This window comes from Delphinus delphis, chromosome 20 (genome assembly GCF_949987515.2).
Source record: "Delphinus delphis chromosome 20, mDelDel1.2, whole genome shotgun sequence".
NCBI classification, from domain to species: domain Eukaryota; kingdom Metazoa; phylum Chordata; class Mammalia; order Artiodactyla; family Delphinidae; genus Delphinus; species Delphinus delphis.
In genome coordinates this window covers 18,104,400-18,128,099 of record NC_082702.1, presented here as the reverse complement: position 1 = coordinate 18,128,099, position 23,700 = coordinate 18,104,400, and the positions used below count along the sequence as shown (strand labels likewise).

General features: G+C 43.4%; 1 protein-coding gene and 1 pseudogene across 2 annotated transcripts in view; both read left to right on the top strand.

Moving 5' to 3' along the window:
• The first annotated feature begins 1,022 nt into the window (after nucleotides 1-1,022).
• Nucleotides 1,023-23,700, top strand: part of TDRD12 (tudor domain containing 12) — an 82,410-nt gene continuing 59,732 nt past the window's right edge. For both annotated transcript variants that reach the window (XM_059999075.1, XM_059999074.1), the window contains exons 1-5: nucleotides 1,023-1,340; nucleotides 9,557-9,715; nucleotides 15,770-15,906; nucleotides 17,460-17,579; nucleotides 22,636-22,691. In XM_059999075.1, coding sequence (XP_059855058.1) covers nucleotides 1,317-1,340; nucleotides 9,557-9,715; nucleotides 15,770-15,906; nucleotides 17,460-17,579; nucleotides 22,636-22,691 — 496 coding nt within the window. In that variant the 5' untranslated portion in view covers nucleotides 1,023-1,316. The remainder of the gene's footprint in view (nucleotides 1,341-9,556; nucleotides 9,716-15,769; nucleotides 15,907-17,459; nucleotides 17,580-22,635; nucleotides 22,692-23,700) is intronic.
• LOC132416890 (2-iminobutanoate/2-iminopropanoate deaminase pseudogene) lies at nucleotides 3,247-3,649 on the top strand (annotated as a pseudogene).

Below are 23,700 nucleotides of genomic sequence, written 5' to 3'. Positions count from 1 at the left end.
ACACACGGCGATGAAGAGTGGCCCCTGCTTGCCACAACTAGAGAAAGCCCTCGCACAGAAACGAAGACCCAACACAGCCATAAATAAATAAACAAATAAATAAATAAATAAAAGTACTTCCCACTAATTGGGGGAGTGGGGAGACAGGTACAGATATTGACCCCCTTAAGCCTCAAGAGGCCTGGGTGGCTGGAGCGCCATGCAGTGAGTTCCCATTTCAACAATCTTGACTCTTCATCTCAGTGTGATATATAATTATTTTCATTTTCTGTGAGGCGTGCTGTGAAAAGTTTGGGAAACACCATATTGTAGCATGGTACCTAGTCGAAGGAAAAAAGTGTTAACCCCACACAAAGAACTGGGAGAGGGCTGGAACTTCCCTGGAGGTCCAGGGGTTAAGATTGTGTGCTACCACTGCAGGGGGCAAGTGTTCCATTCCTGGTGGAGGAGCTAAGATCCCGCATGCCCTGAAGTGCGGACAAAAAGTAAAAAGTAAAGAAAAACACAACTTTAAGAAAAAAAAAAGTGGGAGAGGGCTGTACTCTGCATCTTCTTTGGGGTTTGGGAACTGCCTCTGAGACCTCGTGTTTAAATCCGACCTGGTGATTTCCCTTTTTTTTTTTTTTTGACAAGGTCTGGAGCTTTCAGGTGAACGGGGCCGGGTGATTGGGGCGGGGGGGGCGCGGCCTGGTTGGCCCCATTCAGTAACACGTGAAGTTCATGTACTTTGCGTTGTGCTTTCCTCCAGACTGGCAGCACATTTTTGCTGCTTGGAGCTTTAAGCACATGTTTACTTGACCTCTGGAACTCAAACTTACATTTAAAACTGAAGGCTTCAGGTGAGTGCTCGCGAGGACCCAGGGAGCGAGCCACGTGACGCCCCGCGCAGCTCCGCCCCCCCGTCGGCCCCCAAGCGCTGTGAGCACAGCTGCGGCCAGTTGTGCTGGCGGTTGGCGCGCCACGCGGTTTCTGGAATCCTCAAGGCGTGCGCTGGCAGGGGGCGGGCGTTGGGGGGCGGGGCGGGAACCCCAGTGAGCCCTCGCCGGTGTTCAGGTTGGAGGACGGCGCGTAGCCTGCGGTTAGCTGCGGTGCTGGGCCAGGGCTGCGGGGCCTGGGCTGGGCGCGCGGGCTCCGCGGCGCTGACCTGGAGAGGAAGCGTGACTCCGCGGAGGCCGGCACTGCAGGAGACTCTGTTTTTGCCCCCAAAAGTTCATCTCGAGGGAGTAGCGACGGGGAGACCAGGAGCCGGGCGCGGCCGCTACGCTGCGCGTGTTTCCCGGGCGAGTCTGCCCGGTGGCCTGCGAGGCTCGGGGAAGATGCTCCACGTCCTGGTGCTGAAGGTGAGCGAGCGTGAAGCCCTAAGCCCGGCCGTTCACCCGCTCCCCGTGCAGGGTCCGCCCCGGCTGGGGACCCGCGGGAAGGGGTGCCGGATGAGATCCCGGACGCTTAATTTCAGATAAACAACGGGGAATTTTCGTTCAAGGCTGCCCCATGCAGTATTTGGGACATACTTAGAGTAAAAAATCATTCGTTGTTTCTCCGAAATTCGGATTGAACTAGGTGTCGTGTATCTAGAACCTCAGGGGGAGGGACGGACTCTGACCCCTTCTCCCGGTCCCGGTTCGGCGCTGGGTGAGGCCCCCGTCGCGCCCTCGGTCCGTTGACCTATTACTCTCCCCCGACGCCGGTCCTCTCCGGCCGGTCCCCACCTGCATTGGACAGGGGCGTGGGTGACCTGTGTCTCTCCTCCGAACACACGCCCGTCCCGGCTGCACTCGTGGGGACCCCTTCCCGCTCGCGCCCCAGGACTCTGGCGGCCAGCCCCTCCCCACGCGGGCTCCTCCGGACTCGCCGTCGTTGGAGTCGGGGCGGCGGGGGGAGGGGGGGGGCAGCGGGAGTTCGCCCCGGAGGGGGCCTGCAGAGCGACCTGAACTGCAGCTTCTCCTTTGAGTGAGGTGCGTGCTCCTTAAAGATGCCAGAGACCGGGAAAGCACGTAGTGTGTTCACGGTGTGTACTTGCAGGAAGGAGTTTACAAACCAGAGCAAAGGGGTGGGTATTGGGAAAAGGAAATATAAAGAACTTTTTGGAAAAGATCATACTTCGGTGGGCAGAGGAGAGGCATGATGGCATTTAAAAAAAAAAAATCAACTTTCCTGTTCCTGTTTTATGTAGTTTATACCAACAGAGATTCACAAGCGTTTGAAGCAGCTGATTCTTACAGAGGATTCGCTCTGAGACTTTTAGGGTTTCGAGATGTAACTGGCAAGCTCCTCTCCACCACCTTCCCTAAATAGTCTGATTTCTCCTTTAGAAAGACAGGGCTCTTCCAGGGGGTACGGATGATGCCATGTGCAAATCCATGAACTTTGGAAGGAGTTGCTGGACTCTCACTGCCTCTAACTTGGGAACCCCTCTTTTCTCAGTTGGACCCAAGAACCCTTTTCTCTACCCCCTCAGCTCTGGTCTGGCCCCACTGCCGGTTCTTACCCTGCTCACACTCAGAGCAAATTTTCTATCCAATATAGGAGTATTTCCTCAAGTGTGGTACCATTACCAGCTGTAGTTTTCCAGATTAACTTAGCTTTTACATGGATAAATTTTTTCCCCCAAGTTTTTACCAACAGATGAATGGATAAGCAAAATGTAGTATTTACATACAATGGAATATTATTCAGCCTTAAAAAGGAGGGAAATTCTGATATATGCTACAACATGGATGAATCTTGAAGACATCATGTTAAGTGAAATAAACCAATTACAAAAGGACAAGTACTGCATGATTCCACTTATGTTAGGTTCCTAGAGAAGTCAAATTCATGAAGACAGAAAACAGAATGGTGGTTGCCAGGGGCTGGGGTGGGGCATGGGGAGTTATTGTTTAATGGATATAGAGTTTCAGTTCTGCAAGATGAAAAAGGTTCTGGAGATGGATGGTGATCAAGGTAGCACAACAATATGAATGTAGTTAATGCTACTGAATATGGTTAAGATGGTAAATTTTATGTGTACTTTATCACAATTAAAAATAAATTTAAAATTTTTAAGAGTTATGTATTTGTAATATATTTTAGAAATAAAAACATCATAACTAGCATTACAGACCTGTTAGGATGAGGCTAAGGGGAAAAAAGGTGTTGATTAAAAATATATGTAAAGGAAGCATCCCAGGGAACATGCAGTTGTGTCAGAAATGAGGAAGGCAGAATGCAGTGAGACCCAGAAGCACTGCAGGAGAAAAGGACGTCATGTCATCCTTGATCAGAAAGGTGATCAGCACAGGGAAAGCCCCAAGGCCATTGGTCCTGCAGTCAAGCTTTGTTAGTGGAAAGGATCACTTACATTTCAAGACAGCTAGGTATGGACCCTTCAGAGGGACAGCTTGTGCCAGGAGGGGTGACAGAAGAAGCTAAACAAGCCTTGGAAATAGGGGTGAGATTCTGAAAGCTGCAGGCTGTGACCTCAATAATGTGGTAGAAGCAGCTGTTCTGCTGGCTGAGTGTATGACTTCAGTACCGTCGGTGAAATCCACAAACAGAATGTCAGGAGTGGTTTTCCTGCTGGAGTGCTTACCCCGATGCTGCTTTGTTCTGAGGAGACTGGATTGAGATTGAAGCAGTAGCTGCCCAGGGACCTCTCACGACAGTATGAGCAAAAGTGGGCCACGTGCTAGTTAGTCTGGAAATTTCATAACGTTTTAAAATTAACGTCTTAATTTTTATAATTGATGTCGGAAAGTAAACTTGACTAAAATATCTGAAGTTATTATGCAAATACCATATACTAAGCGGAATTGAACATGAATTGATAATTAATGATGAGTCCAGTTACTGATGTTATAAATTATACTCACACCCACTCATGTTACTGAATGTAGGAAAAGAGACACTCATTACATAGTTACCCAGATAAATGAAAGTAAAGGGAAATAACATGTAGGAAACATGAGTCACTATTCCTGAGAAATAATAAAGAACATACTTTAATTCAATTAAATCCTATTAATTTAATGATGTGAGATATTTAGTTCTCATGCCAGATAGCTGATTCTACGTTTACTTGAGTAGAAATAAAGTATTCAAGTTTGAATGGTAGAGGTAAGGAGAAGAAAGTGGACCAAAATATTATATAGATACTGTTTTTCTAATGGAAATAACGTAGACATGCAGGGAAAAAAATGTGTAAGGCTGATGACTGCAGTGTGGGCAGCATTGCCTTATGGCATCGGCGGGAAGCAGCAGGCCCCATCCTTGGCAACTTGAGCCACTTGTTCTTCTGGAGGGTAAAACTGAACCTGGCCTACATTTTTTAGGTTTCAGTAGCAGATTAAAAAAAAAAATTGAAACAATCTAGAAACTTCAAATTATGTATGATGCCTTCAAAATATTTTTAAACATCTTTCCCCATCTTAATATTTTGAAGATTTTCAAACTCAAAAACAAGTTATAAAAACAATATTGAGAATAACCATATACTCTATACCTAGAGTCAACAATTGTTAACATCTTGTCATATTTGCATATTTCTTAATAATATATGTATATAAAATTGTTGACTTCTTTTGCCGAACCATTTGAGAATTAGTTGTAAACTCTAAATACTTATGCGTGTGTTTCCTAAGAATAAAGACTTTTGCTTACATAACCAGAATATAATTATCACGCTTGAGAAATGTAACATTGATACATTAATATAAAATCCATACTCAGATTTCTCCAACTGTGCCAATAATGTGTTCTGTAACTTGTTTTCTCTGATCCAGGATCCAATAAAAAATTATACATTGCTTTTAATTGTCATGGCCTTTTATTCCCCTTGAATTTGGGTCAGTTCTCTGGCTTTTTTTGTATCTTTGATGTCATTGAAATTTATGAAGAGTAAGGGCAGTTGCTTTGCAAAATACCCTTCAGGTTGGATTTGTCTGTTTCCTCATGATTGTGTTCAGGTTAAACATTTTTAGTAAAATACTGCATAGGTGATGCCACGTCAGAAGACAAGAAGCTTTTAAAAAAAATCATTACTTTTGATGAAAAATAATTTAAAAATCTAACTTTTTATTAGGAAAGAAATACTCTAGACATACAAAAATGTATAGAAAATATTATAAACACCTGGACGTCTATCACCTAGCTTTGCCAGATTTCAACATTTTGCCATATTTGTTTCATATCTTTTTTAACCATGAACTATTTTATTGTTTTTAATGTAGAGTTCTGTGATATTTTGAAAAATGCGTAGTCATGTAATCACCACCACGGTCAAAATACAGAGCAGTTCCATCACCCCCCAGAATTTCCTTGTGGTCCTTTGTAGTCATTTCTTTCCCCCACCTCTGGTCCTTGGCAACCACTACTGATTTGTCTTCAGTCCCTATTAGTTTTGCCTTTTTCCAAAATGTCATAAAAATGGGATTGTGCATATGGAATCATACAGTAGTATGTAGCCTTTGAGTCTGGCTGCTTTGACTTACTGTAATGCATTGGGGGCTCATCTGTGTTGTGGCACTTGTTAGGAGTGAGTAGTATTCCATTGTATCAACATGTGACAATTTGTTTATACAGTCACCAGTTGAAGGCCATTTGAGTTGTTTCCAGTTGAGGGAGATTATAAATAAAGCTGCTAGAAACTTTGCGTACAGGTTTTTGTGTGAATACAAGTTTTTATTTCATGGGTAAATCAGTAGGATTTACTGATGTTTGTTTGTTACTGATGTTGTTTGTTACTGATGTTTGTCAGTATGTTTAATTTTATGAGAAACTTTTTCAAAGTAACTGTACCACTTTACATTTCCATGAGCAGTGCTCTACATCCTCCTCAGCACTTGATATTGTCAGTTTTATACATTTTAGCCATTCTAGTAGGTATTTACTGGTATCTCACTGTGGTGTTAATTTTAATTTCCCTAATGACAAATGTGTTAATCATGTTTCCAGGTGCTTATTTGCCCATCCTTCCATCTTTTTTTGTCAAGTATCTGTTCACATCTGCCCATTCTTCTAACTTGGTGGTTTGTTTTCTTATTATTGACTTTGTAGAGTTTTTTATATGTATATTGGATAAAGTTCTTTGTTGAATATGTGATTTGTAAATATTTTCTCCCAGTTGGTGGCTTATCTCTTCCTTCTCTAAACAATGTCTTTCCAAGAGCTGAAGTTTAAAATTTGGATTAAGTCCAGTTTATCAATTTTTGCTTATACGAATTATACTTTTGGTGTTTTATCTAAGAAATCTTTGCCTAACCACAGTCACAAAGATTCCCCCCATGTATTCCTCAAACATTTTTTATAGTCTTATATTTTACATTTAGATAAATGATCCATGTGAGTTAATTTTTGTATATGGTACAAGGAATGGATCGAGGTTCATTTTTTTGCATATATCTAATTGTTCCAGCATCATTTGTTGAAAAAACTATCCTCCTTCCATTGAATTGCCTTTGTGCCTTTATTGAAAATCACTTGACTACACATGCGTGACTCTGTTTCTGTTGTGTTGATTTATGTATCTGTGCTTTCTCCAGTACCACACAGTTCTGATTACTGCAGCTTTATATTAAGTCTTGAAATCAGATAGTGTGTCTTCCAACTATGTTGTTCTTTTTCAGAATTATAGGGGCTATTCTAGTTCCTTTACCTTTCCAATAAGAATTTCATGAATAGTTTGTTGATTTCACAACTGCTGGAATTGAGTCCTTTTTATAGACCATTTTGGGGAAAATCAAAATCTTAACATTCCATGAACATAGTATATTTGCATTACAGGCCTTCCTTTGATTTATTTCACCAGTGTTTTGTACCTTTTAGCATGCAAATTGTTCATTTTTTTTGTTAGATTTATTCCTAAGTAATTCCTGCTTTTTGGTGCTATTGCAAACGATACTGTTTTTAAAATTTAAATTTCCAATTTTTATTGCTGGAATATAGACATGCAGTGGAATTTATTATATGACCTTGTACCCTGGAATCTTGGTACAATCACTTATTAGTTCTAGTATATTTTTTGTAGACTCCTTAGAATTTTCTACATAGATATTCTTATTGTGAATAGAGACACTTTTCTTTCTTCTTTTCCGATTTTCCTGACAATCTTTTCTTGTACTGACTAGGACCTCCAGCACAATGTTGAGTAGGAGTGGTAAGCACACCACTAATAAATTTTTTATTTTGTTTGTTTCACTTTTTGGTTCTAGAATTACCCTTTTCCAAAGTTTATTTTTTTAAAATAGTTTCCATTTCTTACGTGAAATTCTCCTTTTTAAAAAAACAAACTCACTATAGCCATCTTATCCTTAAGTTTTTGAACATGGTATTTATAATAGCTGCTTTTAAGTCCTTACCTGTTCACTTCAACATCCGGGCAGTCTTGGGTTCACTTTCTGTTGGGCATTTTTTACCTTGGCTGTGCACTGCATTCTCATTTCTTTGCCTGTCTAGTATTGTTCATGCTACACTGACGGTTGTGGTGACAGGGAACTACTGTGTGCTCTGTCAGCACTTTGGGAGGCTTGGTTTATAGTTCTTTGCAGACCTCTTGATTTTGCCCTTGTTGGCAGAGCACATTCTCTTTGTCCTGCAACATGGTCTTTACTCCTCAGGCCTGGCACTGCAGGGGTTCTCAGGGAGCCTGAGGTGTTTACTGAGCCTCCTTAACTCCTGCTCCAAACTCCCTTTTCCTGTGATGGGTGTCAGAGAGAATCAAAGCTGGACATTGGTTAAAGCAGTGAGAACAGATTGTATTCAGTGACTGCTGATGTACGGGAGGGAGCTGAGTTGCGTTCCAATTTGTGTAGAGATGACCGGACGTTTTAAAGGGAGAGTGAGGAGGACGAGGAGAGGGGCTTCAGTGGAAAATGACAGAGGGTAGATCAGTGTAACTGTGGTGGGGCAGCTGTGTCCACCGCCTCTGGGGCCAGGCTTCTGAATTCCCGCAGAGACTGGGAGGCCGGGGCCCTGTCCTTCCAGATGATTACATCCCAAAGGAATTGGTTATCAGGTCCTCGAGAAGGAATACTCCTGAGTGGTAGGAGATAACATACACATCCCAAAGGGATAGGTAGGCTCCACAACTGAGGCCCTTTTCAGTAAGTTCTGTGACAAGGGGAGGTCAAGGGCCTGTGTCAGGTGTTGGCTGGGACAAAAGTAATTCTTTCTCAGGCCGGCATTGTGGAGGGGACATGGCCTTATGCTGTGAGTTTGGGTGGCCTCTTAGTGCAGAGGTTTGGGCAGTCACTCTGTGTCCAGAGTCCTGCAGTTCTTGTGGGCAGAAGCTGAAACTGTATTTCCATCAGCCTCCCGACTGTGGCTTCTTCCAGGACTCCCTGGAGTCTCACCGTGCAGTTCAGGCTCTGCCCAGGATTTGAGGGGTTTCGTGTGCAGACTTCAGGGCTCTCCCCTCTGTGGCTCAGCGTTTCTCCCCTTCATGTACAGCTGCTCTGGCAGCCCCAGACGCCATTCTCTGGTTTCTCAAGCCACAAACGGGGTGACTTCTGCTTCAGTTGTGTTCTGCACCCCCAGGACTGGGGCTGTTTTCAGGGGAAAAGCTGTTTATGAACATGGGTCTCACCTAGCCATGTTGCCTCCCTTCAAGGATTGAATCTCCCACCTGATTTTGGTCACTCTTCAGTGCCTTCAGCCCGTCATTTTCTTTTTTTCCAGGGTTTATCATTGTTACTTGCAGGTGGGTTAGTCTATATGAGCCAGTCTGCCATTACTGGAACCAGGATGGCCAGCTGTTCTTTTTTCCAACTATTTATTATAAAAATGTTCAAACATTCAGAAAAATAGAATACTAATGTACTCCTCTCACCTGGTATCTGGGATCCAAAATCTTGGGATGCCATTGCTTTTAGGCGCTTTCAGTAGACAGGAAATATAGTACATTTGAAAACTCATGAGCTTTTACTGATATTTTCAATTCAAATTTAACTTTTCATTTTATATTTGTATTCTTTCTCTAATGATGAAAATCGTGGTTTCTAATAACACTAATAGATAATAAGATACATTTGGAGAAGTCTTTCATCTCTCTCCCTTCTACCCCATTCCTGGCTTCCTCCGTACGTAATAATTTGTATGTTTTTGGTTTATCTGCCATTTCTTTATTTTAACATGAGCAGAATGTACATACATTCACATTTCCCTCTCTTTCTTATGAAAGACATAGAGTACAAAGAACGCTGTTCTGAACCTTGCATTTGTATTTTATTATGGATATTTTCAAAGTACAGATCAAGGGCATTGATCTCTGCTTTTTCAGTCAGCACATGATTCTAAATTCCATATTACTGGTTACGTGTTTTAGAGTTTTATCTTTGCATCTTTTATCGTTTTTCCGAGTTTTATTGAAGTATAATTGACATATGACATTATATAAGTTTAAGGTATACAAGGTGATAGTTTGAGGGTCTTTTATCTTCTATCTGACCATTTAAGACAGAAGTACTTGTCAAGAATTTGTTAGAGCACTTAAATTTGAAAGAGTTACTGTGATTCTAAGGTTTATTATTTTATGGTTCCACTTTTAAATCATGCATTGTTTTGTCATTTAAAAATTTTACAGATCGAAGATCCAGGTTGCTTCTGGGTTATTATAAAAGGATGTAGTCCCTTTTTAGATCATGAAGTTGACTATCAAAAACTAAATAGTGCCATGAATGACTTCTATAACAGCATGTGTCAAGATATAGAAATAAAACCACTAACGTTGGAAGAAGGGCAGGTATGTATCTAAATGTGCTTTAAACAACATGTCTTGAAATACTACTCAAAATGGAGACTGTTGTAGCAACTAAGAACTAAGATGATAAAAACTTTTAGAGTACTTCAACTGCTCATGGTCATTGCCTTGTGTTAGGTTCTTTCGGTTGCATAAGAGTCGGGCTAGTCATGGAAAGTGGCAATTGTTGTATCAGGTTCACATGGGGCAACAGGAGGTGGAGTGTCGTCTAAATTCAGGCATAGAGCCATCGTCTTGGGGCTGGGAACCAGAGGATCATTCTAGATCCATCACAGGGACCTTAGCAGAGGGAGCATGGGGGTTTCCAGTCTAGGGCCAGTGCCTCGCTTTTGGTTGCCTGTGACTTTGACCAACTCGTGGTGTTTTATTTTCCTTACTCCACATTGTGGCCCCTCCTTCCTTTCCTGCACCCTCAGCTCTGTGCCCATTGTCTGCTTCTCTCTGCAGGTTAGTCATTTCTCAGAAGAATTTGAATTTTTTTTTTTTTTTTTTGCAGTACGCGGGCCTCTCACTGTTGTGGCCTCTTCCGTTGCGGAGCACAGGCTCCAGATGCACAGGCCCAGCAGCCATGGCTCACGTGCCTAGCCACTCCGCGGCATGTGGGATCTTCCCGGACCGGGGCACGAACCCATGTCCCCTGCATCGGCAGGCGGACTCTCAACCACTGCTCCACCAGGGAAGCCCAAGAATTTGAATTTTTATAACAGTGTAATAGGAAAAGATTTATAAACTATGAGAAAAATTAGAAATAATTTGAATTCCTCAGCCCACCCTAAATATTTATTAATAACATTATTTTTTCCATGCCATTTACTTTTTTTTTAAAATTAATTTGTTTTATTTTTGGCTGCATTGGGTCTTCGTTGCTGCGTGCGGGCTTTCTCTAGTTGTGGTGAGCGGTGGCTACTCTTCATTGCAGAGCACGGGCTTTAGGTGTACGGGCTTCAGTAGTTGTGGCACGTGGGCTCAGTAGTTATGGCTTACAGGCTCTAGAGTGCAGGCTCAGTAGTTGTGGCGCACAGGCTTAGTTGCTCCGCGGCATGTGGGATCTTCCCGGACCAGGGATCGAACCCATGTCCCCTGCATTGGCAGGTGGATTCTTGTGCCACCAGGAAAGTCCACCGTTTACTTGTTGAAGAAACGAAACCAGGTCAGTTGTCCTTTTAAAGTATTACACGTTCTGTGTAGCCTGGTTGCTTCCTTGTGGTGGTGGTGAACTTTCCCCTTCATTCCCTATATTTCGTGCAGACTGATAAATATAAAGCTTTGATTACTTTTATAGTCACGTTTTTTCCCCAAGAATGACTGGTGCTGTGAGGTTCCTCTTGTATTGAATCGGGAGAGAATCTCACTTTCGGTGATGCTGAGGTTGACCGCTGCATTCAGATGGCAGCAGCCTAAGTGCCCCCTGTGGTTCCCGTCGGCTAGTAATGCTATCCAGTGACCACCACCACCCAAATCAGCTCTTTCATTTATGCTTGCAAAATGGTCATTTTCACATTGCTTCTGCATTCATGAGCTGGAATTCTTCCATAGAGAACCTTCCCTCATCTGTTAGAACGGTTTGGCCTCCTGAAGTAATACTGGAAAGGTGGAAAAATTGCTTGATTCTTTCCCTTATCAGTTTTCCTGTGCCTAGTTATCTACATTGACGTCTAGAGGTTTGTTTTGTTTTTCTCTCCTTGTTATTTTTAAGTATTTTAAAGCCATTGATCTCATGGCTTTTGATGTATTCATCAGTTGCAATCATTTTTCTTGATGCTTAAATTATCTCATTACTGGCCAGTAGAAGCCCTAGTTTACCACCTTTTCAAAGTTGACTGACCGTGTGAATTATTTGCTACAGGTTTCTTTGACTTTAGCATGAAACAGAAATACCCTCCATCCTTTGGCGCAATTTCTCTTGAATTATTTGAGCCTTGAATTATGTGAGGCTCTCAAGAACACATCCCTTGCAGAACAGCTGCCCTATGTTTTCCAATTTCAGTTCCCGAGAGCAGGGATCTCTGCCGTCCCACTTCTTCCCTGTTGGGCACAGATGTCCCTGCTGAGCCACTTTATAAGCCTGTGGTCAGCCTATGGTTTGCCTGTCTGTGGCCTGTCAGTCCCATGGGACAGTCAGGATGCCAAGCACTGTCACTCTAGCAGGGCAGTTTCCCTAAAAGGGGGCTGCAGGTATTCAGTCATTCACTGAATAGGTTTTGAAGACATAGTACATGCCAAGCACTGTTCTAGGTGCTGGGAATATGGCAGTAAACAAAAAGACAAAAATCCCCTTCATCATGGCGCTGACGTCCATTTGTGGCCGATAGCAAACAAATGTTAGAGGGTGGTAAACAGGCATGGGAAGCAGAACCGGGAAGATGAGCCTGGGGTTGTGATTTTATGTTGTCCTGGCACATGATTGACAATTATTTGTAAGTTTTGTTTTCTGATTTAAGAAGGTAAAGCAATGCGTTTTCCTTATTTCACTTTCTAAAAATTCTCCTTAGTTAAGGAGTCAAAGTGACTGTAGTAAGAAAACCAGTGAAATAGAATTCAGGTGCCCTGTGTTCTTGTTTTCCCAATAAGCAGTGTTTAGCTTGGGGTAATCCAGCCTCCTTGCATCTTTAAGGTAAAAGGTATGAGATGATGTTGAGAGTACCTTTTAGTTCTCTCATTATTGACTAGAAATTTTTAATTTAATTTTTTAAAATTTTTATAGTAGTATGGTTGATTTACAATGTTACAGGTTGCAGGTGTACAACAAAGTGAATCTGTTATACATACATCCACTCTCTTTTAGATTCTTTTCCCATATAGGCCATTATAGAGTATTGAGTAGAGTTCTCTGTGCTATACAGTAGGTCCTTATTAGTTATCTATTTTATATATAGTAGTGGCTGTGTTAATCCCAGTCTTCCAACTTATCCCTCCACCGCCCCCCCCAACTTACTCCCTGGTAACCACAAGTTTATTTTCTACATCTATAACTCTATTTCTGTTTTGTAGATAAGTACATTGGTACTCTTTTTTTTGGATTCCACATAAAAGCGATATCATATGATATTTGTCTTTCTCTGATTTACTTCACTCAGTATGACAATCTCTAGGTCCATCCATGTTGCTGCAAATGGCCTTATTTCATTCTTTTTTATGGCTGAGTAATATTACATTGTGTATGTATACCACATCTTCTTTATCCATTCCTCTGTCGGTGGACATTTAGGTTGCTTCCACGTCCTGGCTCAATATTGAGCTCAATTAAATAGTGCTGCAGTGAACATTGGGGTGCATGTATCTTTTCGAATTACGGTTTTCTCCGGATATATGCCCAGGGATTGCTGGATCATATGGTAGTTCTAGTTTTATTTTAAGGAACCTCCATACTGTTCTCCATAGTGGCTGTACCAGTTTACATTCCCACCAACAGTGTAGGAGGGTTGCCTTTTCTCCACACCCTCTCCAGTGTTTACTGTTTGTAGTTTTTGATGATGGCCATTCTTACCAGTGTGAGGTGATACTTCATTGCAGTTTTGATTTGCATTTCTCTAATGATTAGGGATGTTGAGCATCTTTTCATGTGCTTTTTAACTGTCTATATGTCTTCTTTGGAAAGATGTCTATTTAGGTCTTCTAACCCACTTTTTATTGGGTTGGTGTTTTTTTTTTTGATATTGAGCTGCATGAGCTGTTTTGTATATTTTGGAGATTAATCGTTTGTCAGTTGCTTCATTTGCAAATATTGGGTTGGCCAAAAGGTTCATTCATTTTTTTCCTAAGATGGCTCTAATAGTGCTTAGTTGTCTTTAACTTCATTCAAAACAATTTTGTTAGACTGTATTGTGACAGCTGGCATATCAGCGTGCATTGAAAAAAAAAATCGAAGTTGGTGAATTTTTGTGTAGCCATCTTAATATTGAAGATGGAAGAAAAACAACATTTTCAGCATATTATGCTTTATTATTTCAAGAAAGGTAAAAATGCAACTGAAACGCAAAAAAAGATTTGTGCAGCGCATGGAGAAGGTGCTGTGACTGATCGAATGTGTCAGAAGTGGTTTGCGAAGTTTCGTGCTGGAGATTTCTCACTGGACGATGCTCCACGGTTGGGTAGACCAGTTGAAGTTGATAGCGATCAAATCGAGACATTGATTGAGAACAATAACGTCATACCACGTGGGAGATAGCCGACGCACTCAAAATATTCAGCTCAAGTGCTGAAAATCATTTGTACCAGTTTGGTTATGTTAATCGCTTTGATGTTTGGGTTCCATGTAAGTTAAGTGAAAATGCAACCTTCTTGACTGTATTTCCATATCCATTCTCTACTGAAATGTATTGAAAATGTTCCGTTTTTTAAACAAATTGTGATAGGCGATGAAAAGTGGATACTGCATAATAATGTGGAACGGAAGAGATTGTGGGGCAAGCGAAATGAACCACCACCAACCACACCAAAGGCCGGTCTTCATCCAAAGATGGTGATGCTGTGTATATGGTGGGATTGGAAGGGAGTCCTCTCTTATGAGCTACTGCCGGAAAACCAAATGATTAATTCCAACAAGTACTGCTCCCGATTAGACCAACTGAAAGCAGCACTCGACAAAAAGCATCCAGAATTAGTCAACAGAAAATGCCTAATCTTCCATCAGGATAACGCAAAGACAACATGTTTCTTTCATGACCAGGCAAAAACTGTTACAGCTTGGCTGGGAAGTTCTGATTCATCTGCTGTATGCACCAGACACTGCACCTCCAGATTTCCATTTATTCAGGTCTTTACAAAATTCTCTTAATGGAAAAATGTTCAATTCCCTGGACGACTGTAAAAGGCACCTGGAACAGTTCTTTGCTCAGAAAGATAAAAAGTTTGGGGAAGACGGAATTATGAAGTTGCCTGAAAAATCACAAAAGGTAGTGGAACAAAAGAGTGAATACGTTGTTCAATAAAGTTCTTGGCGAAAATGAAAAATGTATCTCTTATTTTTACTTAAAAACTGAAGGAACTTCTTGGCCAGCCCAATATTTTTCTCCCATTCTGAGGGTTGTCTTTTTGTTTTGTTTATGGTTTCCTTTGCTGTGCAAAAACTTTTAAGTTTAATTAGGTCTCATTTGTTTATTTTTGTTTTTATTTTCATTACTCTAGGGGGTGCCTTGAAAAAGACCTTGCTGTTATTTATGTCAGAGAGTGTTCTGCCTATGTTTTCCTCTAAGAGTTTTATAGTATCTGGCTTTACATTTAGGTCTTAAATCCATTTTGAGTTTATTTTTGTGAATGGTGTTAGGGAGTGTTCTAATTTCACTCTTTTACATGTAGCTGTCTAGTTTTCCCAACACCACTTATTGAAAAGACTGTCTTTTCTCCATTGTATAGTCTTGCCTCCTTTGTCAAAGATCAGATGACCATAGGTGTGTGGGTTTGTCTCTGGACTTTCTATCCTGTTCCATTGATATATATTTCTGTGTTTGTGCCGGTACCAATACTGTTTTGATTACTGTGGCTTTGTAGTATAATCTGAAGTCAGGGAGCCTGATTCTTCCATCTCCATTTTTCTTTCTCAAAATTGCTTTGGCGGGCTTCCCTGATGGCGCAGTGGTTGAGAGTCCGCCTGCCGATGCAGGGGACACAGGTTCGTGCCCCGGTCCGGGAAGATCCCACATGCCGCAGAGCGGCTGGGCCCGTGAGCCATGGCCACTGAGTCTGCATATCTGGAGCCTGTGCTCTGCAACGGGAGAGGCCACAACAGTGAGAGGCCCGCGTACCGCAAAAAAAAAAAAAAAAAAAATTGCTTTGGCTATTCGTGGTCTCTTGTGTTTCCATACAAATTGTAAATTTTTTTGTTCTGAAAAACGCCATTGGTAATTTGATAGGGATTGCATTGAATCTGTAGATTGCTTTGGGCAGTATAGTCATTTTCACAATATTGATTCTTCCAATCCAAGAACGTGGTGTATCTCTCCATCTGTGTCATTTTTGATTTCTTTCATTAGTATCTTACAGTTTTCTGAGTATGACTAGAGATTTTAACATCGAAGTTTTCTTTTTATTTTGTAGGTTTGTGTGGTTTATTGTCAGGAACTGAAGTGCTGGTGCAGGGCTGTTATTAAGTCAATAGTGTCTTCAGCAGACCATTACCTCACAGAGTGTTTCCTTGTGGATTTTGCCAAGTACGTTCCAGTGAAATCCAAAAAGTATGTATGTATGTATTTATTTTGCCTCATGCTCTTTAGGGGACAGATGTCTGTTTTCAAGGAGAATGTCCATTTTCGAAGTAAGGGGCGAGAGCTTCAAGATGGGAAGACTTGCAGGTTCCAGTTTTACAAGCAGTGAATGTAAGAACAGGTGCTCAGGATGAGAATTCAGCAGGCGCCTCCGGCCCTCCTTCTGCCTTCCTTCCTAGAAAGTGCAGGCGCTCTCTGTGAGCCGCTCTCCTGGCCTGGCGTGGCATGTCCCCTGAGTTTGCTCAGGCGATGGAATGGGTGCTTCGGGAGGCCTGGCTCCCTGGAGGCAGAGAGAAACTCTTCTTGTCGCCACAGAAGGGATGGTTTGCTGGCACAGCCTTAGATTGCTGAGAGCAGAGCGTGCGTCCCTCGTCCTGCTTAACAGAGTGAGGGCGTGACTGTCACAGAAGACAGGAGGCCATTCAGAGTGACCCTCGATGACTCCAGGACCACACACCACGGTTCCCTAGAAAACACTTGTCAGCAAGGTGGTCTTGGTGTTTGTGGTAATTGTTCTCATGGTTTCCTATCCCAGAGTCAGAGGGTATCAGTTTAATAAATAATGAATAGTAAACATGAGGACCCTTCTTCCAAAAGGGAAAGAGTGGTCCCAGCTGCAGGGGAGGTGGGTGCCCTGATGGGGAGTCTGTGTCAGGGGACCGCTCCCACAGCAGGGCTGGCAGGTCTTCATGGAAAAGGAGGTGCCTTTCTAGCTTGTGGTTCTGCACCCATGTAACCATAGTGGTTATTAAAATTAACATCGTATTTAACGGTTTGGAGAGATTTCCTCTTAGTATTTGGAGTTTTAAGTTTAGTTTGTTTTGGGCAAGAGAATCGTATGATTAGAGCGGGGAGGCCTGGAGGGGCGGTTAGTGCAGCCGCCTTTTCTAAACGGTCCGAGACCAAGGTGGCCAGGCTGCCCGCACACGGCCCCGAGAACCTGTTGATGTCGAAACCATACGTTCAAGTGCTCTGTCATTTGCCTGAAGGAGAATGGAAATAAAAATGCTGGACAGCTTACGAAACCTCAGCCCATCAGCTCTTTTGTGCAAAGTTGACAAATACTAATTCTTAAAACATCTGCTTATTTACAGAAGCTTCAAGATAATTCTGGTCGTGTATTGAAATTGCTATTTTAAAATCTTAAATAGAATTTGCTTCCAGGTTTGTTCGTTATTACCCAGTGTTTCTCAGTCTAAGGAGACAGTGTTTTTCTAATGCCTCCCTGCCCCCATGCCATAAAATTTTGACGCCAAAGATTACTGAGTAGCTTTTATGTACTATATGTATATCTGTGCTTTATACATAAAAAAGTAAGATTTTTCTGAGCCCCCAAGAACCAGTTTTCACCTTGCTCGGCAAATGGCTCCAAGCACTTGCTGCTGTTGGTGGCTGTAATAGAAACAGAAATAATCAGGTTTTGTTTCATGTTAAGTATTTTAATTATGTATTAGGTGTACTTTAAAGAAATATGTTATATATAATTTTTTAAATCATGGAACTCTTTCTCTTTCACTGTTAAGCATCCGAGTTGCAGTAGAAACTTTTATGCAGCTTCCCTACAGAGCAAAGAAATTCAGACTGTACTGCACAAAACCTGTCACATTGCACATTGACTTCTGTGAAGACAGCGCTGAGATTGTGTAAGTACAGCTTCTGACATAGGCTGAATCGTTAGTAAAAGCCTTAACTTGAGTGCATGATGCTTATGTGAAATCAGACCCTCTTGAGAAGTGCTAAGCCATTTCAAAGGTCTCTTTGTCCTTCAGGAGGTGTCTTCTGAGTCACTGTGTCAAACCTGGCCATGTAGCCCCATCTCCAGAGGCTGTGTTGTGAGGGGGTTAGAGTGTGGTCTGAGCTCTGTGCTATTTGGCTTCTTAACTTACAAAAAGGGATAAATTAAGTGTAAAGAGAAACATTTATACATCGGATCATGGAGCATTAAAAAAAAGTCCATGACATCCTTCTCCAGCCCCATTTCCTCCCTCCCTCCCTCCTGGGAGGCTTCTGTGACCTGTTCAGGCTCTGAACTTGCAGACCTTTTTCGGTGCTTTTATACATATTCACATGCGTGGAGCTTTTAATGAAAATTAGAACACACTGTCTTATTGGCAAATTTGACTTAAGAATGTATTGAGTTGGCCAGAAAGTGCCTTTGGTTTTTAAGTAAAAATAAAGGACACATTTTTCATTTTCACGAAGAACTTTATTGAACAACATATTTACCCTTTTGTTCCACTACCTTCTGCCATTTTTCAGGCAACTTCATAATTCCATCTTCCCAAAACTTTTATCTTTTTGAGCAAAGAGCTGTTCCAGGTGCCTTTTACAGTCATCCAGGGAATTGAAATTTTGTCCATTAAGAGAATTTTGTAAAGACCTAAATAAATAGAAATCCGAAGGTGCAGTGTCTGGTGTATATGGCGGATGAATCAGAACTTCCCAGCCAAGCTGTAACAGTTTTTGCCTGGTCATGAAAGAAACATGCAGTCTTTGTGTTATCCTGATGGAAGATTATGCATTTGGGACACTTCCCTGGTGGCACAGTGGTTAAGAATCCGCCTGCCGGTGCAGCAGACACAGGTTCGATCCCTGGTCCAGGAAGATCCCACATGCTGCGGAGGAACTAAGCCCGTGTGCCACAGCTACTGAGCCTGCGAGCCACAGCTGCTGAGCCCACATGCCACAACTACTGAAGCCGGCACACCTAGAGCCCCGTGGTCTGCAACAAGAGAAGCCACCACAATGAGAAGCCCACACACCGCAATGAAGAGTAGCCCCTGCTCGCCAGAAACAGAGAAAGCCCGCGCGCAGCAATGAAGACCCAGTGCAGCCAAAAATAAAGATAAATAAAATTTTTTTTAAAAAGTGGAAGCCAAATGTTTAAAAAAAAAATAGAGGATCGTATGCAGAAGTATGGTCAAGAAGGTGTTTTTTGCTTAACTTATGTGGAACCCAAACATCAAAGCGATTAACATAACCAAGCTGGTGCAAATGATTTTCAGCACTTGAGTTGAATATTTTGAGTGTGTCGGCTGTCTGCCACATGGTATAACATTGATTGTTCTCAATTACTGTCTCGATTTGATCGCCATCAACTTCACCTGGTCTGCCCGACCATGGAGCATCGTCCAGTGAGAAATCTCCAGCGCGAAACTTCGCAAACCACTTTTGACACATTGGATCAGTCACAGCACCTTCTCCATGCGCTGCACAAATCTTTTTTTGCGTTTCAGTTGCATTTTTACCTTTCTTGAAATAATAAAGCATAATATGCTGAAAATGTTGCTTTTTTCTTCCATCTCCAATATTAAAATGGCTGCACAAAAATTCACCAAAAATTTTTGATGTTTTTTTTTTTAATGCACGCTGATATGACAGCTGTCACCATACAATCTAACAAAATCGTTTCGAATGAAGTTAAACACAATTAAGTGCTACTAGAGCCATCTTATGGAAAAAAAGAACAAACCTTTTGGCCAACCCAGTATTTTGAAGTTCTTTGCCAGTACACATATTCCCTTCTACTTTCAGTCATTTTCCTGGGTGAATACAATTGGCATACTTGCTGTCTTTAACCACTCCTCTCTTGATAGCCAGCTAGATTGTTACCAAACCATTTTGCACTGTACATTCTCATAAGAATATAGGTAAATCAAAATGAGATATATAGGTGTAGAAATGTATACATGCATGCATGCACATGTGTACACATGTATCATACACACACACACACACACACACACACACACACACACACACACACACACACACACACACACACACACACACACACACACACACACACCCTGTCTAGTAATTTGACCACATTGCCAGTGTTTGTACAGGATGGGTCCCTGCACTGGGCAGTGCTGTGTCGGGGTTATGACTGTGATCTTTGCTGTCTTGAATGAGCACTACCTGAGGTCCTGGGGGTAGCCCCATCCTCCCCCTCCAACACTGGCTTTGTGGAAGAAGCAGCTATGGGAAGCAGCACAATTTTTTTTTTTTTTTTTTTTGGCGGTACGCGGGCCTCTCACTGTTGTGGCCTCTCCCGTTGCGGAGCACAGGCTCCGGACGCGCAGGCTCAGCAGCCATGGCTCACGGGCCCAGCCGCTCCACGGCATGTGGGATTTTCCCGGACCGGGGCACGAACCCGTGTCCCCTGCGTCGGCAGGCAGACTCTCAACCACTGCACCACCAGGGAAGCTGGAAGCAGCACAATTTTGATTCAACTAGCACATCCCGGTGATGTTGCATTCTAAGTTCTCTCTGAACTTGGAAGCTGCCTCTCTTATGGATGCTTCTGTGGGATCTGTGGAGACCCTCCCATCTCCACTCCCCCAGCCCTCATCACCTGTAGCTCCCTTGGGATGACGAATGCATCACTCTTGTGGCTGCCTCGGAATCCACACTGATAAGCCAGCTGGTCTCTGCTGAGACCGCTGTTCCACCAGGCTGCCCAGCAACGCCTGCCCCCGTCCTGTCCCTCTTGCAGAGCAGCCAGCCCTCCGTGCCCAGCTCTTCCTCAGAGGCAGACCCCTGTCTTTCTCACGCCCCCTCTGCATTACCCCCTTCCCAGCGCCACCACAGTGCTCCCCAGGGGCCTTCCCAGCCTTGGACACACCCAACCCTAGGAGTCCCTCAGTGTAGGCGAAGAAGGGCTTCAGGTAAGTGATCTCACTGGGTTTTGATCACCTTCTTTGATGTTGCTGGTTTTGTGTTTGTGCCTCATCTAGAATGTCTTTCTTAACATGTGTATTACAGTTTTTGTTAAATTTCCCTTCAAGAGGACTCGCAGTCTATACTCCCATCATTGGGGTGTAGAAAGTGCTGCTTTCCCCACACAACGTAGAGTATCATCAGGCTTTTTAACTTTTGCTTGTTTGCTGGACAACAATGGTATTTTGTTTTAAGCTGTATTCTTCTGACTTGTAAAGTTGGGTATCTCTTCACGTAGTTTGTGTGTGTGTGTGCACCATGTTGAGAGAGAGACACACATGCACAGACACACAGACTAATTGATTAACCTGTGACAGACTTGTTGATTTACTTGTTCATAGACTAGATTGATTTTTCTCTTGGGCCTTTTCCTTATTAGGAATCTACTACATTTTGTTAAAAAACAAAAAGCTTATTAGGCAATTTTTTGTATGGCAAGGTTTTAAAACCACTGTATTCGTTTGTTTGTTTGTTTGTTTACACCTCCCTTCGGAAACCCTTTGTGATTCTCTTGAGGTAATGTGCTTAGTGTCTTAGTAAAAATAAAAATAACAGGGCTAAGTGCTTTATGTACGTTACCTCATTTGATCTTTGAAACAACCCTTGGAGGATGGTGATGGCATCTCTGAGAAATAAAACCAGTGGAGAAACGTAAAACGTATCACTCTAACCTTACTCTATTTTATTTTTGTTCCATGCTTCTAAATATTGGTTTTTCATGATCTTCCACTGCCTATGGCTTCTCCTGCGATTTTCTTTCCAAAGCATAGTATGACTCTGACTCCAGTTTGGGAGTGTGTGTGTGTATAGCAGCCTAACCTGACATAGCATCAGATCCCACAGGTTAAGGGCTTCACCCTACAAGACCTCCCCCAGCCCCCGCCCCTGCCAACTTCAGATGCCAATTTCAAGTCTGGGTTGTCACCTGTGCTTCTGACTGGGATGGCTATAAATGAGAGGTTCCCTTCTTGGGTTTGATTAATTTGCTCACAGAACTCAGAGAAACATTTTACTTACTAGATTACCAGTGTATTATAAAAGATATAACTCAGGAGCAGCCAGATGGAAGAGATGCGCAGGGCAAGGTGGGGAGAGGCGCTTCCTTCCCTCTCCAGGCACGCCTGTCCCCCGCATCTCCACGTGTTCACCAGCGCAGAAGCTCCCAGCCTAGGCCCTTTTTGGTGTCTATGGAGGCTTCATTACCTAGCCGTGATTGATTAAATCTTTGGCCATTGGCAGTTGATTCAACCTCCAGCCCCTTTCTCCTCCCTGGAGGTCAGGGTGGTGGGACTGAAAGTTCCAACTCTCTAATCACAAGGTTGGTTCCCCTGGCAACCAGCCCCCATTTTTAAGTTACCTTGGTGCTTTCCACTCGTCACCTTGTCACTCTCATCACTGAACTCTGTGCCAGAAACAGGGACAATGACAAAATAGATATTTCTTATCATAAATCACAGTATCACACACAGGAAAGGACAAGATGATAGGGAGAAATGGGACACAGTGAAAGGGGTACCACGAGACAGTAGTGGCTGCGTTTCCCACAGCCACTTTCAGAATGTTGGTGTAACCAACACGTGTGGGGCCCTCGCTCTGTGCCAGCCTGTGCTGAGCAATCCTAGCTCAGGGTCCCTGTCCTGGGAAGCTAGCGTTCTGGCTGGGAGATGGGTGTTGCAGGTAATGGGACGATGGTGTTGGGACATGATGCCGTGGAGGTGAGCACAGTAGCTCAGGAAGCCCCAGAAAGGGGCCCATTCTCAGCGAGTCTCTGCACTGGCACAGGCGGGCATGGAAGAGAAGTCTGCTGCGGGGTGCAGCTGGGATCATCACCCCCAGGCCAGAGCCAGACCCCTCGTTACCTGCATCATATGTTCAACATGTAATATCAGAAACATCCAGTGTATAATTTACTAAATGATGTTAGCGTACTGACCTCAGCTTTTTATTTAATGAGGTTGCCTCTTTTCTCCGTTCCAGACCTGCCAAGAAGTGGGACAGTGCAGCTATTCGGTACTTTCAGAACATCCTAAAAGGTGAGGCAAGTGCATGAACACTGCCGCCTGCTCTGAACTGACGCCTTCTGTTGATGAGAGGGTTTGAGATGTGCGTGCTTAGCTGTCTGACCCCCTTTGCGGGGTTCATAAGTGACCTGGAGCTTCTTCCACCCCAAGTGTCACAGTGACCCTGCACCCCTGGAATTTTGGGGGTGGATGTGGGCATCCGTAATTGACAGGTGAAATCAGGAAGGAGCTATGTGGGTGAGGACCCTTACACAATAATGCCTGTCTCTTAGTTGGCATAGAAGCTGCAGCACTGCAAAATAAATTTACGTGCATTTCATTGAACCAACAGTTGATGAAAAGCCTAACTTTTTTTCTGCAAGCAAGGGGTAGTAAATGGATACTTTGTGATCACCGTCATTGCTAATGAAGATGTGTAGGATGTCGCAGCGCCTCTTTAGTGTGCTCTTTTTATTTTATATCCTTGGCTGTAAGACAGACTCTCATTTGAGACATCTGTCCTAACCCCTGGCCGTCTGAGCCAAATAACTGTGCCCAACTCCAGGGCTGTTCTGAGGAGTAGTGAGTTTGCATTGCCTGGGGTGCTGGCCCCTCTCCTCCACTGCCCCACTGTCCGGGTAAAGGAGCGAGCAGAGGCGTTGCACCTGGGAGAAATGGGAGGGGCACCTCTGGTTTTGTAGCTTGGGCCCTTGTGAGCCCACAGGGGGCCGGGGAGACACAGGTTTGGAGGAGGCAGAGTGCTTGGGTTGAATACCGTCCTGCTACGTCCGCATAGCCTCCTCACCTGTAAAACGATAACAGTGCTTGGAGCTGCTACATGGAGCTGCCCCTTTGGGGGCATTTGGAGGGGTGGAATGGACTCAGGTGAAAGACTGTGACTGGGCACGTGGGTTTGGGAGTCACTGGAAAAGAAGAGAGGGCCCAGAACTGTGCTCGAGGTGCTGTCACAGGGTGACAGGAGGAGGATGGCGGGCTGAGGGGGACAGAGGACACATGGCTGACTTCGTGCCGGGAGAGCCTG